Source organism: Psammomys obesus, unplaced genomic scaffold, assembly GCF_907164565.1.
Source record: "Psammomys obesus unplaced genomic scaffold, mPsaObe1.curated_primary_1811, whole genome shotgun sequence".
Lineage (NCBI taxonomy): Eukaryota > Metazoa > Chordata > Mammalia > Rodentia > Muridae > Psammomys > Psammomys obesus.
In genome coordinates, this window is record NW_026590701.1 from 6348875 (window position 1) to 6366831 (window position 17957).

Sequence of the window (17957 nt, forward strand, 5' to 3'; positions counted from 1 at the left end):
TGCAGTTAACATATTTTATCTTTCCATTGTTATAGAAAGGAAAAAACAACTTATATGCACTACTTTTTATATTGTTAGTTTATGAATTTAAATATTCCCTTAAATCCATTTTTAAATAACTAATTCTAAAATTATGTAATTTTCTACTATATGTGAATGATACACACATGTGATATTTTATTTACTTCATTTATTCGTAGGCAGTCTCTTTTTTTTTTTTTTTTTTTCTTGAAATCTGGATTTTTTAATACACTTATGGTAGTTCAGAATTATTTTTCCTCTAAAAAAACATGGCCTGTCTCCTAATAACTCTAAAAGAGTGAAGCAGGGAATGACTTGAAGTTGTGATCGACTGCCATCATTTGTTAAGTTAAACAGGCAGTGTCTACTACACTGTAGGAAGTGGATTCAACAAACCCATTTCCTTCCATTTTAGCTCTACAACAAAGTCACACTACAATGATTACGTTATCAATAGTGATCAAAGCTTTAAAATACACAAAAGAAATATAATCAAATATTATAAGAAATATCTGGCTAGCTCGGCTCAGTGGTGTGCACCTGTAACTCCAGCGCTCGTGGAGGTAGAGGCAGGTGGATCTCTGTGAGTTTGAGGCCAGCCTGGTCTTATAAAGCAAGTACAGGACAGCCACGGCTACACAGAGAAACCCTGTCTCTAAAAAAAATAAAAATAAAATAAAGAGAGAAAGAAAAAAGAGAGAGAGAGAAAAAAAAAAGAAAGGCTAAATAACTAGCTAAAAGGATGAAGTGACTGCAAAAAATCAACAACTATTAAGAAAACTTCCATAGATAACGTAACATTCTTGTAGACTCACAGGAGGTGAGATTCAGTGGTCAGACTGACTTATACTGACTGACAAGACCCAAAGCATTCAAGTCTTCTTGTGTTCTTAGTTCATCTTATGCAGATGCCTCAGAAAAGTACTGCTGTTGTTTTCTAGTTTCCTTTAAGTGTAAGGGTCTCGTCTCAATGCGCATACTCCCTCATATAATTAATCTTACCATGACTTAACCATTAATAATGATTTGATGTTGACTCTCTTCTCCAGGAACTAACCAAGATAAAGGATCAAACTCTCCCTTCTATATGTATTGTAAAGGCTCTCTGGAATTTAAGTCTATTAGAATAGAATCACATTAGCATACATTAGACTAAAATTGAGTTATCAACAAAAACTAAGCTTTTGGAATAGTTACGTCCAATTACTGATCCAAGTTAAACAGGCTTCATTATGTTGTCCTTACAAAAGTGGTATTTTTAAATATAAGTGCACTCAATAACCTGACACAAGCCATAAATCTATCTGGGAAGAGGGGATCTTAACTGAGAAAATGTCTCCATAAGATTGGCCTCTAAATCTGTGGTGCATTTTTCTTGACTGTTGACTGAGGTGCGTGGCAGCGCCCCATTACAGTTGTTGCCACTCCTGGGCAGGCAATGCTGGATGCCATAAGAAAGCAGGCTGAGCAAGCTTAAAAAAGCAAGCCACTAAGCAGCACTCCTCCATAATGTTAGGTTCCTGTCCCGAATTCTCTAAACTGTAAGAAGCAAACTCCTTTTTCCCACGTTGATTTCAATCATGTTGTTCTACCACAGCAACAGAATCCTTATGACAATCCTATGATAATAATCCTATGAACTCTTTTCTTTGCCCATGGCAAAAGGATGATATAATCTCTATGTAGAACAGGCTACAGTGAACTTTACAATGATCCTCCTGGGTGCTATGATTTCAGGTATATACCATCATGCCTGGCTTAAAGTCTACTAAATATTAACTTGATTTCCACTAAAAAGTAGTAATAGCCCTGTGGGAAATCTAAACCATTGCAATTCATTTTTTTTAGATTTACGTATTTAAAATTTTATTTTCTGTGGATGAGTGTTTTGTCTGCGTATCTGTATGTACAAATGTGTGCCTGGTGCTGGGAGTCAGAAGGCACCAGATCCCCTAGAACTGTAGTTATAGACTGGTGTGAGCCACCATGTGGGTGCTGGAAACTGAACCTGCAAGTGCAAGAAATACCCTCAACTCTAGGACATCTCTCCAGCCCCCACTGCCAATTTTTGTAAATAAAAATTTTACTGAACATGGCTATATCTACTCACATATATCAATGTCCAACTCTAAGCCAGAAACCAATTGAGCCAATATAGCCTGCAAAATCTACACTATACCTGCCCTTGATTAAAAACAAAAGAGAGAGAGAGAGAGAGACTAGAGGGAAAGGAGAGAGGAGAGGCAAAAGAAGATGTGGTGTCAGAGGAAATGTTTACAATCACTAATTACTTATGACCTCAGCAAAGACTTTAGCTCAGTTTTGTGCCTTAACTGTTTGATCTATAAAACACATGCAAGCAAGTTAATCTGATGCTAGAAGCACACGATTTGAAAATGTACATCTAACAATTTTGTATGTAGTCAGGATTAAGTGAGGGTTACCATCTTGACTGGTAAGTAATAAACAGTAGTAAAACTGTAGGGATATGTGGTGACAGTGCCCCACCTTTCTCAATGTAGTTCTTGGGAGCCCATGCAGGATCCCCATCTGCATATGGGTCACTGTATTGAACTACTGCAGCTTCCTCATCTTCGTAGTCCACCGGAGGAGGTGGCGGAGGAGGTGGCGAGTCATCGAACATGGGAATGTCATCTGGTGGAGGAGGAGGTGGTGGAGTTGGGCTGTCAGCAACTAAAAGGATCAGACAAGTAATCAGTCTTAAGGAAAAATTTAAAATTAACAGAATTTAACAATATAGCATGCACTATATAAAGCATGCAGTGATTAGAAATAAAAGCTGGGTGTGTTAACATTTATACTGCTTTTTAGCATAATTCTGCAATAATAAAATGAGCTAAATTAAGCAAAATCGGTACTAAAAATTAATGAATGCAAGAGGTTAGAATATAGTATCTACTTTCACAAGAATTACAGGAGTAAAGAAGTTTCCTTACATAAGACTCAGGTAAAAAAACAAAGCTCTACTAGGCCTGGCTACCTAAGGAAACTGTCATTTGGAATAGCATTAAACATCTTACATTAGCTACAACCAGGATATAATGTGAATAAAAAAATATATACATTTTTTAAAAATCTAACATTAAAGGTTTGATAGTTTTTACTATGGATATCATGCCCTCAGTTTTGGCTTCTAATAGCTTTAGTGCTGTAGAAACTACATTTTAAGTGAACATATTTTTTGTTTGTTTGTTTTAATGGAGAGAAAAGCCAAGTTGCTAGTATCAGGTCAGGTTTGCGTCTTTGTGTAGGGTTTTGTTTGCTTGTTTTCTATTCTTACTACAATTTTAACAGAAACAAAAAAATAATTACCAACTAGAAAATTGCATTAAGTATATTTAAAAGAATGTTATATTGATAATCAAAATTTAATGTAGAAAGGAAACTAAGATTGTGCATTATGGCTAATAAAACAAATGCATGAGATGGGAGCAGATCCTAAAGATCCAATTTCTAACGTAAGCACAATTAAGATTTAAACATAAAATATTGAAGATGCAGTAATCTTAAAATAAACAAAAGTAAACAAACAATAAAATGAATCACACTTCAGACTCTAGGCGTGCGCATGTGCTGTAAAGGACTGAAATGTTCACAGCGGAATGGCTGTGTGGGGCCAGAACTGCACCTACTGGGCCTCCAGTGCTCCTAGGATTAAGAAATTCAAAGCTAACACAACTAATGCTCAACCTTCTAGTCCACAAATCTGTCAAAAGTTTAAGGGAAAGGGGAAAAAATCAGGAAAGGTGGTGCATGCCTTTAATCCCAGCACTTGGAAGTCAGAAGCTGGTGTGTCTGGTGGATCTCTGTGGGTTCAAGGCCAGTGTGGTCTACACAGCTACTTCTAGGCCATCCATAGCTATATAAAGAGGCTCTTGTTTGTTTTTTGTTGTTTTTTTTTTTAAAGAGAGAGAGTAAAAAGGAAAAAAGGAAGGAAAATGTACTTATATACACTGGTGTAGGTTTTAAAGGTTATTCTTCCTGACTTTGGACAGTATGTTGAAAATCTAGCCAAGATTGAAGGTGGCAGACAATAAATAGTCCTACTTCATTGCTGCTTCAATTCTGTGATTTTTACTTTTATCCTTGAGATGAAAAAGACAATAAAAGTAATTTTCACGGGGTGATGCTCACTCAGTGATAAAAACAGGTCAGCAGTCGGGCTGTCTACCCCATGCACGGATCTACTTATGCCTACCTCTGCCATCTCCTCCATAAAGCTTTCTGATGTGGAGGAGAACGGGTACGACCCTCCTGACATCAAACAACCACAGCACATACCCTTAACTGGCTTTGTGTATACATTACATGTTTGTTGGAGTCCAGAAACAGCTGTCACTGTTCATTCCTACAATGAACTAGTTGAAGATTTCCACTCAACTGCCATGAAGTATACATCAGCCTACCTTCAATTTCATGGTAAGGTCTGATTTATCCAACCTTTTTGCCCTAATACCTAACACTATGCATGTTTCATCCAAAAGCCTTTCTGATGTTACTAATGAAAGTCGTAAGTGATTAGGGGCTCCTATCTTAGGTTCCAGCTACATCTATTTATTGTCACTTTCCTCTGAGCACTAGAACACTGGCATTTAAAAACACATAAAATATGAGTACTTATAAAATATTTAGAGTGTAGATATACAATTTCTCAATTTTAACTTTCTTAAAAAATCTTGGAAATAAAACTTGGAATATCAGTGGAGTAAGAATAATAAGCTTAACATCATGTGCCGCAAAAAAAGAACAGAAATAGTTGTGTCAAGGTGTCTCTTTAGCAATAATGCAAAAGAATACTGGGTTTTGTTTTTTCCAGTTACCAATTAGTCAATAATCTCTAGACCCACAAAGTTGATGTCCAATGGCTCCTAGAATTATTTCCTAGAAATTCTAATCTCTGAAACAGCAGCATCCTGGGCACGGTGAGCGCACCTCCGTCCCAGCACTCAGGAGGCTGAGGGCCCTGCTGCAAGGTCAGCTCAGTGTACAGGAGAGCCCAACCCAGGCACTGAGAACGTAGCTCAGTCTAAGGGCAGCTTAACTAGGATGTACAGGCCCTGGGTACAACTGCCAAGAACATTAAAAATGGAGAAGGGAGCAGCAGTAACTAATGATTTGCCCTTATCACTTATTTTAAATACCTGTAATTCATTTAATTTAAAATACCTGAACATAAGATTTTTAAACTGAATAGTAAAAAGTCTTACACTCAGAAATTTCAAAACTCTAAATCTATATTTACAATAAGCCCCTTATCTTATGAAAAAAAAAAAAAAAAGAGAGACTGTCTTAAACTGTTTGAATCCTTACCAGAACCTAGCATTTCACACTGAAAAACATTATTCAGTTGGTGAAAGGAAGGAAATGAAAGAAGCAATGTAAGAGCCAGCCAAAACAGACATAAAATTTGCAACCAATATATTTTCCTGAAGAATGGGCTGCTCAAGCAGTTGCTCATTACTTAAACAATTCTGAAATTTATATTTAGGGAGATTCCCTAAAGTAAATTATTACTTTCAATGTTTGACTCTGAATAATTAAGCAACTGTATTTTTCATTTGCCACACAATAGCCACTCTGGACATGTAGGATCTTCTGTAACCTCAAAGGTTATCAGCAATGATAATATCTACCTAAATTAAGCATGCATGTGATATTAACATATTATATATACATAAATATACATTTAATGTAAATTACTAAACCTAATCTTCACTAAAATAAAGCTTTAAGAAAATTGACAGTTTCACACCTGGAATGTGACCTCAGGGACCAGCATCACTCACTTATTGGCCAGGGCATAAGACAAACATCACCTTTCTCAGCAGCCCCTCAGATGGACAACGTGCATGTGATTTGCTTATTCTTGGAAATTCAGGATTTTTTTATTTTTACGTAGATGAGTGTTTTCCCTACATGTATTACATGAGTGCAGAGCCCACAGTACTGGATTCTCTGGAACTGGGGTTATAGACTGTTGTGAGCTGCTGTTTGGGTGCTGGGAACTGAACTGTGGTCCTCTGCAAGAGCAACAAGTGCTCTTAACCACTGAGCTGTATCTCTAGTCCCCAAGATCCATTCTTAGTAATGAAGCTTCATATAGATTTGAATCTACACTCATTCTCCCATTACTTTTTTATGTTTATTCATCTTGTATATGTGTGGAAATCAGAGAACGACTCACAGGAGTAAATTCTTTCTCTCCACCATGTGGGATCTGGGATTTGAATTCAGATTGTCATGGCTCATGACAAGGGTCTTCATCCACTTCATTTCACTGGCCCTTTCTAAAAATACTGTGCTACTAAAGGAAGGAGTAGGGGCACTGTCAATTTCCTAATAAATGTAGAGAATAATTATATCTCAACAAATCTGTTAAGAGTACATTGTTTTCACTGTTGTTTTGGCTTGGGGGTTTGTTTTGTTTTGTTTTAAAGACAAGGTCTCACTTAATAAATATGAAGATCTCCTAACTCAGCCTTCCAAGGGTTCAGGATTATATGCATGCACCACCATACCCAGCTGCAAAATGTATTCTAATTCTCCCAATAACTATTAGGGATTTCCTTAAAATTTGCATTCTTGTTTTTCAGTATTCCTTGCTTAAAAATATTCAACTAACCAATCTCATGTCTCAGATCATCTAAATATTTAAGAAAACTGCAGATTTGAAATTGATATGGGTCAGTAGTCATGCACACAAGAGAAAAGAACTGAAGCCCGTGCTCTTCAGTTTCAGTACACACATCTGTACCTATTCTTTAAGGTAAGATTAGCTTCTCAGTAAGAAGGAAAAGGTGACTCATCAGCCATGCATGCTAGAGGAGACAGCCTCTAAGCTCTGACAGCTGTTGTTTCCAGACTTACTGTTTTCCTGCACCCTGGCCACGAAGCCTGTGAGAGGAATCTGTGGAGTCAACTGAGGCATAGGGGGAGGAGGTGGGGCAATAGAAACTGGCAGCAAGACACAGTGTGGGTAATAAAACAGATAAAGAAAAGGAAACAAACAAAAAGCAGAAGTCAGTTACAAGGACCACAAACATAAATAAGTATGCCAAGAACAGTCTGCAAATGAAAACAAACAAAACAAAAACAAACAAACAAACCCTGCTACCCTCTTCAAGTTCTTGTCCCCACAGAACCTAAGGCCAAGTTGTGCTCAGCCACATGGGTAAGTGCGTAGAGTAACAAACACACTTCCTTTTAGCCTTACATTACATTATTTGGGGAAACTTTTTAATTTACTATAACATTTTAGTGCACTGTTTTTCAATCTCTAAAGAAAGACTTCTAAAATATGTCGCAATTAAATACCTACAGATCCTTCCAAAATACTGTTTTTGCTGTAACTCTACAAACTAACAGATTTATCTACCTTTAAGGTAATGTTTATAACCATGAAACCAAATATATGCATAATAGCTGTTGATTACAGGTATAAATACACTGATAAACAATACATTAATCATGAGTTTCCTTTAAAGAAATTTCTTATATGTCTAAATTTACATACTTCTACACTTATAAAATAAGATTTTGTTACTTTTTAAGTTGTCAGCTTTATTTTGTAAGAAATCAGCCCTAAACTTACTAAGGGACAAGAATGTTCCATGTACCTTGAGATTATTCAGTTTCTCAGGGGAAGTCAACAAAGATGGTCTTTTTATGGATACTGAAAAAGGAAAGGTAATCTCTAATCTATTAAAATATACAATTATTTGCATTATATTGATGTCTAATGAGATAGTGGCTGGCTTAAAACATGTATAAACTTTTTCAGGTGATACTTTATAGGAAATCGATATCAAATGTTCATGTGACTACCTAATGTATGAAAGACTGACAAATTAGAAGCAAAGACTTCTTTACTTTGTCTCACTAACAAGACAGTAATTGCTGAAGATGACTCAGAACAAGTCAGCAGTTTAAAAGGAAAGACTTGGCTTCCCACTGTCTACAAATAAGTGATATTACACTAAGCAAGAAAAACAACTTTATTGGTTTCCAATAAAGCTGGTAAGCATAAAAACATGAAAGAGGTTCCAAGTTAAAAATTAGTGAAATATAAATGCACTGGTATTTCCTACAGATCTAAAAATAGCATTCGGTTCACCATTTCCTACAGTTCTAAAATTAGCTTTCAGTTCACCAGAAACTTGTGTGTCATTGTTACAAAGAAGACTAGTTAAAGGCTTACATAGTGATGATTTTAAAACAAACAAAAACAACCAAAAAGGCCTCCCATTTGCCAAAATAATTTCCAGAAAGAACCCTTGGTGAGTAGTCATGCTTGTTAGTTGTGGGAGAAGAAAGAGATGAGCTATGAAGATGCCCATCACCAGCATATGCACTGAGAGGAAAACAAGCACATCACAACACTAAACACGGCCACGAATAAGTAAAGCAACACCAGCAGTTCACACAGGATACCTAAGTAAGAAAAAATATGCCTGATACCTGAGGCTAAGTTTGCTTTCTGGCATCAAAAAGAATGCAGACTTCACAAGGAAGTTCCCCACAAACATTTGTGAGTTAAACTAGACAAGTGTGGACTGGTGAAATAAAAACCCAATTTGAGAATAAACTAGAAGACAAAGTGGGGGAAGAGAGATAATGAACATAAATGAGATCTAAAAAGGCAGAAAAAATGGAAAGAAAGTTCATGAAACTAGTGGGATAAACAACTAATTCATCATGATGGCATATGCCTTTAAACCCAGACCTCAGGAGGCAGAGGCTGGTTGATCTCTAAATTCAAGGCTAGCCTGACCTCCAGAGTTCCAAAACAGCCTGTATCAAAAGAAGACCCTAGTGGGATAAATGATTGAGTTGTGAAACAGTCAGACACTAAGCTACTATTCGGTAACATTAAGGGGGAGTGTTAGGTAAAATAATGAACAGTAGTTTAATATTTCATTGTAGCCTAAATGAAAATTCTAGTCTGGAAAAAACTTGTATAAATCTAGGGTTCTCCATGAATACAGACATTTATGCCAAAGTGATTTCAACTTGCTGTAACCTAATCACTCTGTAACTCAAAAATTTAAACAAAAGACCAACAGCTTTTAGTCATGGTGTTGTTTGCCTGTAATCCCAACAAGCAGGAGGGCTGCAAGTTTAAGGCCAGTATGAGTTAGGCAGCACCAGGCCAGTTAGAGCTACAGAGTAAAGCCAACCAAAAAACAAACAAACAAAAAAGAAAAGTATACATGAAATATAAATAAAAAGAACCAAGCAAAGTCCCAGGCAAATTCAGAGTAGTCATTATTTCATGGAGCATTCAGTTCAAGAAACACTGAAAAACTGTCAGTCCACACCCAGTAACTTCGTGAGAAAAACAAATACCAAACAACAGGCTTTTTAAAAATTGTTTCCTTTGTGGATTCTGCATCTTAACAGGGAACGTGAACTCAATGACTATCCTCAGATATCCAAACCTATTCTTTCTAATTCTAAGTCTATTTTTGAATGCTGTAAAAGCTTTTAAGCAATCGCTGTAATTAGTATTGAGATGTGCAATTTGAAGTGCACAGAAAGAAATCAAAAGAAAATACTTCCCATGTGTTAGAATTATTCAGACAGAGAACGTAAGCAGGCATTGTAAATGTTTTCAATTGAAAGCATTTCAAGAGATATCACTACCTTAGAAGTGATAGCCAGCAATTTCTTTTTATTAAATTAAAAAAAAATCTTTGCTACATTTGTGTTGTTGTATCATTACTAAACCATCAAAATCATGCTGATAGAATTTAAGATTGTTTTGTTCTCTAGTTTAAATTATACTGTAGTAATACTAGTAGCACATTAAAGCATTTGTTGAATTTTGGTAGATGAAGTATACTCAAGTGAACCTTGGAAACAAGTAATAAGCAGTTACTTTTAAGGTGGTTATTCAAGGATTAACATTCTAAACAACAATAAGCATAAAATAGCATGGCTTAAATTGTTGTCTATCACAGTCAAAAATAACAGTTTCAAATAATTTCATTCAAAAGGAGCTCCACCATTGCTGTATGCCTGCAAAACACAAGCTTACTTGAATTTTGAGAATAAAGTGGACCTCCATTAACATGAGGCTGAGCAGAGAACTGGGCAGTCACAGAGGGAGTTCGTCTATATCCACCAGAAGATGTCGAAGAAGTGGTAGAGTTGTGTCGAGAAATCTGCCTGGTCATTGTGCCATACTGGGAACCAGGAGCTGCGCCAGGGGCTGCTGAAAAGCATTAGTCAAAGGCAACCAACAAAGCATTACAAACACCCGAAGTGGCAGGAGGGGGAGGGGACTCTTACTACTTTGTAAAGCCCAGAGCACAAAATAAAGAAATAGGAAGATGAAAACCAAATTAGCTCTACTTCTAAAGTTTCTAAACAAGAGGTCAGCGAGTGTAAAGAGCTACAAAAGTGGATATGGGGCATTGTTAAACCTTTGCAATAACACAATCCCACATTCTGTTTCCCTATTGCTAATTGTAATCTAAATGTGCATTTTCAGAGTTTTTCCTTGACAATCCACTCAGACCACTTACACTGTATTGGTATAAGTAACCTAGAGATAATATGAAATATACAGTAAGGAACACATGTGAAAGTTATCTCCAAGTACCATGCCATTTTTATAAGAAATTTGAGTATCTATAAGGATTTTGTATCTTTTGGGGGTGGAGGTGTCCAAGAATCAATCATCTGAGGAAACGTAGGACAACTGTACAGAATTTTTTATATGTAAACTCTCCAATAAAATAAGTACCACAGATAGTCTGAGGTAATGCACCAGCTGTTAGCTACTGGTCATTCATAACTGCTTTACACAAACAACTTCCTCTCCACAGCCAAGTTTCAGAACGCAATTCAAAATTCTATCTGGCTAAATAACCCAGGTTAAGTAATAATTGAAACAATAAAATGTAAACTGATATAGTTTTCTGATTTTTGTAACAACTGTTAATAATTACTGTTATTAAGTACTTAGGTGCTATTCTTAAGACTACTAAAAATATTACTTCTTATGAATGAGTACTGCTAAACATAGTCCCTGAATTTCCCTAGGACAGCTGGTCTCAAGCTTCAGCACTGATGAAGCTTAAGAGTTTGTTGTAATGTGGATTTCTGTGTTCTCTTCAGAGTTTTTAACAAAGTAGGTCTAGGATGGGTTATGAGCACTGAAATTTCTACCTAGTTTCTCCTCCATGTTGATAACCAATTTGGGCCTCCTGCTCTGAAAGTCAGTGCTCTAAATAAGTGGGTAGCAAATGCTTTTGTCTTTGAGTCCACTCTTAAAAATTAAAAATTAAGGGCTGGAGCAATGGCTCAGAGCACTGCTTGCTCTCCCAGAGGTTCTGAGTTCAATTCCCAGCAACCACATGGTGGCTCATAACCATCTATAATGAAATCTGGTGCCCTCTTCTGGCATTCAGGTGTATATGCAGGCAAAACATTGTATACACAATAAAATAAATAAATATTTTTTTAAATTAAAAATTAAGAGGACCCCAAAGCTGTCCTTGGAGTGGGTTATAAATAACAACCACATTCAAATTCAAACTGTCACAGCTTTACAGTGCATTAATATACAAGTTCACAACAACTTCATGGAACCTCTAGAAAAAAGTTCTAACAGAATGAAAAAGATAAATAATGAATACAGTTTTGACCTCAAAAACCTATGAAGAGATCTTTTAAAGAACTTGTATTTTGAGAATTAGCACTCTGAGGCTAATATGTAAAACTGAAACTGACAAAGATGCTGGTTTAACCTGACTAGGCAACAATGGAGTTTTTTGTAAAGTGAGCACATTAACAACCTCCACCAGCAACATACTATCTGTGTCCACAAACCCCCTTCAAGATTGGCACATAAGGATGTTTACATTTTTGCTTATCCAGTGATAAGCAAATTCTATCTGGCTAAATAATCCAGGTTAAGTAACAACTGAAACAATAAAATGTAAACTGGTGTAGTTTTCTGATTTTTGTAACAACTGTTAATAATTACTGTTATTAAGTACTTAGGTGCTATTCTTAACAGCATCTCGGTTGGAGAAATGGCTCAGTGGCTAAGAGCACCAGAGATCCTCAGTTCAATTCCCATCAACCACATGGTGGCTTACCACCACCTATCACGGTATCTATTGCCTCTTCTGGTGTTTATGAAGACAGAGCACTCATATACATAAAATACATGAATAAATAAATCATTTTTAAAACATAGCCTCTCATTGTGGTTTCAATGATCATTTTCCAGTTATTAAGTAGGCTGGAAAGCACTTTATTTTCACAGACTTTCTTTCAATAACTTCTGCATCTACAGTTTTTTGTATTATCTCCATCCATCTCTTACCTCTCCACCTTTTCCTCAGCATATGTAAAAATGTCATTGATTTTACCTAAATTGAATTCAGTTCTCATGAGACATCTCAATATTCTTATCCGAACTGTATACTTCTAAACTGAATGTAGAATTTTGATTTTGTTTTTGAAGACAGTGTTTCTCTGTACAACAGAGACCCCTGCTTCTGCCTCCAAGTCCCTACCTGCTGCAGGGTATGGCTGCCACACCCTGCCCTTTACCTAGGGGCGGGCCTTCTTTCCCAGAGGCAGGGCTTCTTTCCCTGAGGCCCTTCCCTATATAATCCAGACATCTTGGTTCTACAGCCCCCTTTACACCCTTCCCCCCTTCCTGCTCTCTGCCCCCGCCACCAGCACAAGCCTCCTTTTCCCCCTCCCTTTCTGCTCCCAATAAACCTTCATTTATATAACATAGCTTCACCTCATTCCGATTTATTTAATCAATCACTGACAGTGGGATTCAGGATGTGAGTGAGCTCCCCAGTACAGTCCTTCCCAACTTGAAAACTATTTGAATGCATCCTATTAAGAAAGTTATTTCATAGCATTCTCAGCTATCTTAAAACCTAGGCTACATCAAAAATTTTTAAGGAATGATCCCAAAGGACAGCATCAGAGCATCCCATCACACTCCATTTTCCATGTTCCACTCCCTGTTTCCACCTTCATCCTAGCCCTCGGATTGGCTGTATACAAGACAGAGTTCCAAATCATGTCTCCTACACTGAAAGGACACCAGTAGCACTTTTGATTTAAAATAATTTTTGAACAACAACTGCTAGTTTTCCTCAATCTAAATAAATAATAAAACCCCCATGAAGCTGGTTACAAACCATACACAGGACCATGCCTTACTGTAGTAAAGAGTACTCCGTGTTTTCCTACAGTGTTAATTTCAACTGTCTTTCACCAGAAAAAATTAGTAATAATTACATTTAATTCTTTAATTTTAGCATTACCATCTATGATATAAATTGTAACAACTTGCAATCTACCAGCTACAGAAGCTTATTGAAGATATGTAAAATATATCTCATGGCTCCCCAATGCCCACACAGTCTCAGCAGGGATCACTGGGAGACACAGGGCTCCAGGAAGCAAGACACAAATGATTTCCAGCACAACAGTTTATGACTGAGGTCAGAGTGTAAGAAATCAGAACTAAAAGTTCCAAAATGGGAGGGAAGTACAACATACTGGACAAAAGACAAACAGAAAAAGAAACATCCATATGTAAAACACACTCAAAAAGAATTTTCCTAGGTAAAAAGGCCCTTGAGTTTATAAATGTAATAACCACAAAATGAGCCTGTGATTAGATCCAGATCATTTCCCTTCAAGAATATATTTGAGAGGCTAAGAATATTTTCCTCTAATTTTTTTCATTATGATTACCTTTCAAATGTGTGCTTTTTAATACTGTAAAGAGTCTTCCTTTCTGGCAGCCTGGGCTACAGAGAAGTAACCAATCTCAAAAAGTCTACATTTCACTGACTAAATTCTAAAGGATTAGCTGAATATTCTCCCAAAATACCTTAAATACTTTCTTAAAAGGTAAAATAAATTTATTTCCCTATTTTTAAATTTCATCTTATAATCACCACATTTCACTAAAATAGGTGATGAATCTCACACATAAATAGGAAAGTCACAAATATATTCATTTAGCAATACTGACCTTCTGAATAAAATATCATACAATATAATTTGCTTTTGAAATAATAAACATCATTCTTAACTATAAAAAGACAAGTACTACTAAAGCAAAATGGCCAAAAACTGACTTAACAAAGGTATTTCTCTGTACCACACATACAGCTGGTAAAACCCCAACAACTTTGTGAAAATGAATCTAAAAATATTATTGGTTATTAGTCTTTATTATAGCAAAGTTATAAGCACAATCGAATAAATAATTTCATCCATAACAAAGTTAGCAAACATTGCATACTAACATACCTGGGCCCGCAGTGGGAGGTGATGGTGTAGGCACAGCAATGGGAATGCCAATACTACTGCTTCCACTGTTTTCTCGACTTCCACTTCCTCCACTACTTCCACTACAAAGAGAAGCATTTGAAAAATCATTTTTAGGGCTGGAGAGATGGCTCAGAGGTTAAGAGCACGGTCTGCTCTTCCAAACATCCTGAGTTCAATTCCCAGCAACCACATGGTGGCTCACAACCATCTATACTAAGATCTGGTGCCCTCTTCTGTCATGCAGATGTACATGCAAATAGAGCACTCATATGTAAAATAAAGAAATAAATCTTTAAAAAAAAAAAAAAAAAAGAAAAATCATTTTTACAATCTAATTTAAAAAATGTTTAAATCACAAACAGAGGCTACTAAACACTCATCTTATGTTGGTTATAAATCTTTACCCTAATACTTAAAATGGTTCTTGTGTTTCACTATTCTTCTAAAGCTCTGAGACCAACAAACTAGCACAGTACTCAAAGCTCTACCTGACTGTTTTAATCCTAGCTCTTCGAGGGCAGGGGGATCTTTTGAGTTCAAGGCCAGACAGGACCACATAATGAGACCTTGTCTTAAAATGGTACTAATAATAATTTTTAAAAATGTATGAACAGTAAAATCTCATAGTACAGTAGCTTACAAGTGTCCATTTAACACCTGCTGTGATTAAGAGTAAAGAGCCTGTTGTAGTTGCAACAACAATATCAACACTGACAAAGGCTACAGGTTCTTGAGTCTAAAACCACCTGAGGTACATAATGAGGCTCCTGTCTTCCCCTCCTTCTTTCTCTGAAAAGAACAGTGAACAATACCATCACAGAACTTAATAGCAGAACATGAAAAAACAGCCTCAAAAATTAGTGTAACTTATGAAACAAAATGAAATGTACAAGATATTGGAAATGAAATGGGGGGGGGGATGAGTAATCCTTGTCTAAAAATCAGCATTAAAATTCTACCCATCTCAAAGAAAAGTAAAATGGGCTTGGTGTCACACACCTATGTAATCCCTGCATTTAGGAGACTGATGAAGGAGTCTGGACTATGTATCAAAGCCATGTTTTCAAAACACAAACAAACTGGGTACAGGGCACACACCTTTAAACCTAGCCCTGAGAAGGCAGAGACAAGTGGATCTCTATAAGTTTGAGGCATGGTCTGCATAACCAAGTTTCAGGCCAGCCTGGGCTACAGAGTTAGACCTTGCCTCAAAAGCAAGCAAACAAATACAAAATATACTATATAAGGATTGTGTGGTTTGAAAAAAAATGGTCCCCACAGGCTCACATACTTGAGCTTGGACCCCAGGGAGTATCACTACTTGAGAAGGAATAGTAGGTTTGGCCTTACTGGAGAACTGTGTCACTGGGGAGTGGGCTCTGTGGCTTTAACAGTCTCTTCCTGCTGCCTATGGATCTGAATATAGAACTCTCAGCTACTTCTCGAGTACCATGTCTACCTGCATGCCACCATGCTTCCTGTCATGATAACAGACTAAGCCTCTGAAACTGAAAGAAGCACTAAATGCTTCCTTCTGTAACAATTGCCTTGGCCATGGTGTCCCTTCACAGCAACAGAAGAGTAACTAAGACAATGAGCGTAACAAGGGAAAACAGTTTAAAGGTAGGTAGTTTTCAGTGCCTAGAATAGCTGCTACTGAGAAACTTTACTGAACTTCCTCCAAGCCAAGGAACTGTCCTTATAGCTGAGTGTAACAGCTGTTGAGCACAGCTGCCCCTCACTATGTTGCCCAGGCTAGTGTCAAGGTTCTAATCCCAAAGGACCCTCCAGCTACGAGCCTTTCAAGTACATGACACACTGCCTGGCTCACACTGTATTTTAAAAGCAATATTGCTTGCTCAATATGTCCACAAACCCAACAAGCCAAAGATCTATAGTGCCTGGGTTAAGATTTTTATTTTTGTCACCAATGTTTAATTTATTATTGGATTATCACAATGTAATAAGAAGAGCCACCAATAGAACAAGCTGGCTTAAAAATGAAATCCTCAGTCATTCAAGCCAGAAAATCTACTCAGCTTTGTGTCAGACATAGGGATATTTGTACACTTAAACTCTTCTGCATTTACTGACTTCAGTGCTTTTATCTAACATAAAGAAAAGAGGTGGCAAGCAACAGCCCAATTTTTGCCAATGAACTAACTTTTTTTTTTAATAGCTGGAAAAGGGTTCCCCTTTCTCCATATCCTCTCCAGCATGTGTTGTCACTTGAGTTTTTTATCTTAGCCATTCTGATAAGGTGAAACCTCAGGGTCATTCTGATTTGCATTTCTCAGATGACTAAGGATGTTGAGCATTTCTTAAGTGTTTCTCTGCCATTTGATATTCTTCTGTTAAGAATTCTCTGCTTAGCTCTGTACCCCATTTTTTAATTGGATTATTTGGTTTGTTGGTGTTTGATTTCTTGAGTTCTTTATATATTGTGGATATTAGCCCTCTATCAGATGTAGGGTTGGTGAAGATCTTTTCCCAGTCTGTAGGCTGTCATTTTGTTCTGTTGGCAGTGTCCTTTGCTTTACAGATGCTTTTCAATTTCATGAGGTCCCATTTATTAATTGTATATCTTAGAGCCTGAGCTGTTGATATTCTGTTCAGGAAATTATTTCTTGTGCCAATGAGTTTGAGGCTCTTCCCCAATTTTTTTCTTCTAACAGATTTAGTGTGTCTGATTTTAGGTTGAGATCTTTGATCCACTTGGACTTTAATTTTGTGCAGGGTGATAGATACGGGTCTATTTACATGTTTCTACATGGGGATTTCCAGTTAGACCAGCACCATTTGTTGAAGATGTATGGTTTACCATTGTATGGTTTTGCATCCCTGTCGAAAATCAGGTGTCCATAGGTGTGTGGGTTTATTTCTGGGTCTTCAATTCAAATCCATTGATCAATCAGTCTGTTTCTATGCCAATACTATGCAGTTTTTTACTGTTTCTCTACAGTACAGCTTGAGATCAGGGATGGAGATACCTCTAGATGTCTCTCAATGGAGGAATGGATAAAGAAATTGTGATACATCTACACAATGGAATACTATTTAGCTATTAAACACAAGGAAATCATGAAATTTGCAGGCAAATGGATGAAACAAGAAAAGACCATCCTGAGTGAGGTAACCCAGAAACAGAAAGAGTAGCATGGTATATACTCACTTATAAGCAGATATTAGCCATAAAATATAGGACAGCCATCTACAGACCTAAAGAAGCTAAACACTAAGGAGGACCCTAGGGACGATGTTTAAATCTCATTCAGAATGGCAAACAGGATAGACACCAGAAGCGGTGGAAGAGAGGAAACAGGATGGGAGTCTACTACAGAGAGTCCTCTGAAAAGATCCACCCAAAAGGGGATCAAAGCAGATGCTGAGACTCAATCACAGCCAAACTTTGCGCAGAGGGCAGGGTGGGGATAGAGGGGCGTGGAGGGGACAGGAGACCAACAAAGCTAAAGGATCTGAGCCCAGGGGGTCCTGCAGAGACTGATGCACCAACCAAGGACTGTGCATGGAGAAGACCTAGACCCCGCGCTCAGATGTGGCTTATCGGCAGCTCAGTCTCCATGTGGATC

General features: G+C 37.1%; 1 protein-coding gene across 5 annotated transcripts in view; it reads right to left on the minus strand.

Annotated features, from left to right (window-relative positions):
• Abi1 (abl interactor 1) overlaps positions 1 to 17957 on the minus strand; it is a 64807-nt gene that overhangs the window by 1886 nt on the left and 44964 nt on the right. For 2 of the 5 annotated variants that reach the window (XM_055608576.1, XM_055608578.1), the window contains 4 exons: positions 14347 to 14447; positions 10079 to 10255; positions 6910 to 6996; positions 2530 to 2715 (listed from right to left, as the gene is read on the minus strand). In XM_055608576.1, the coding sequence (XP_055464551.1) occupies positions 2530 to 2715; positions 6910 to 6996; positions 10079 to 10255; positions 14347 to 14447 (551 nt within the window). The remainder of the gene's footprint in view (positions 1 to 2529; positions 2716 to 6909; positions 6997 to 10078; positions 10256 to 14346; positions 14448 to 17957) is intronic. The other 3 variants (XM_055608579.1, XM_055608581.1, XM_055608580.1) reach the window with 3 other exon arrangements.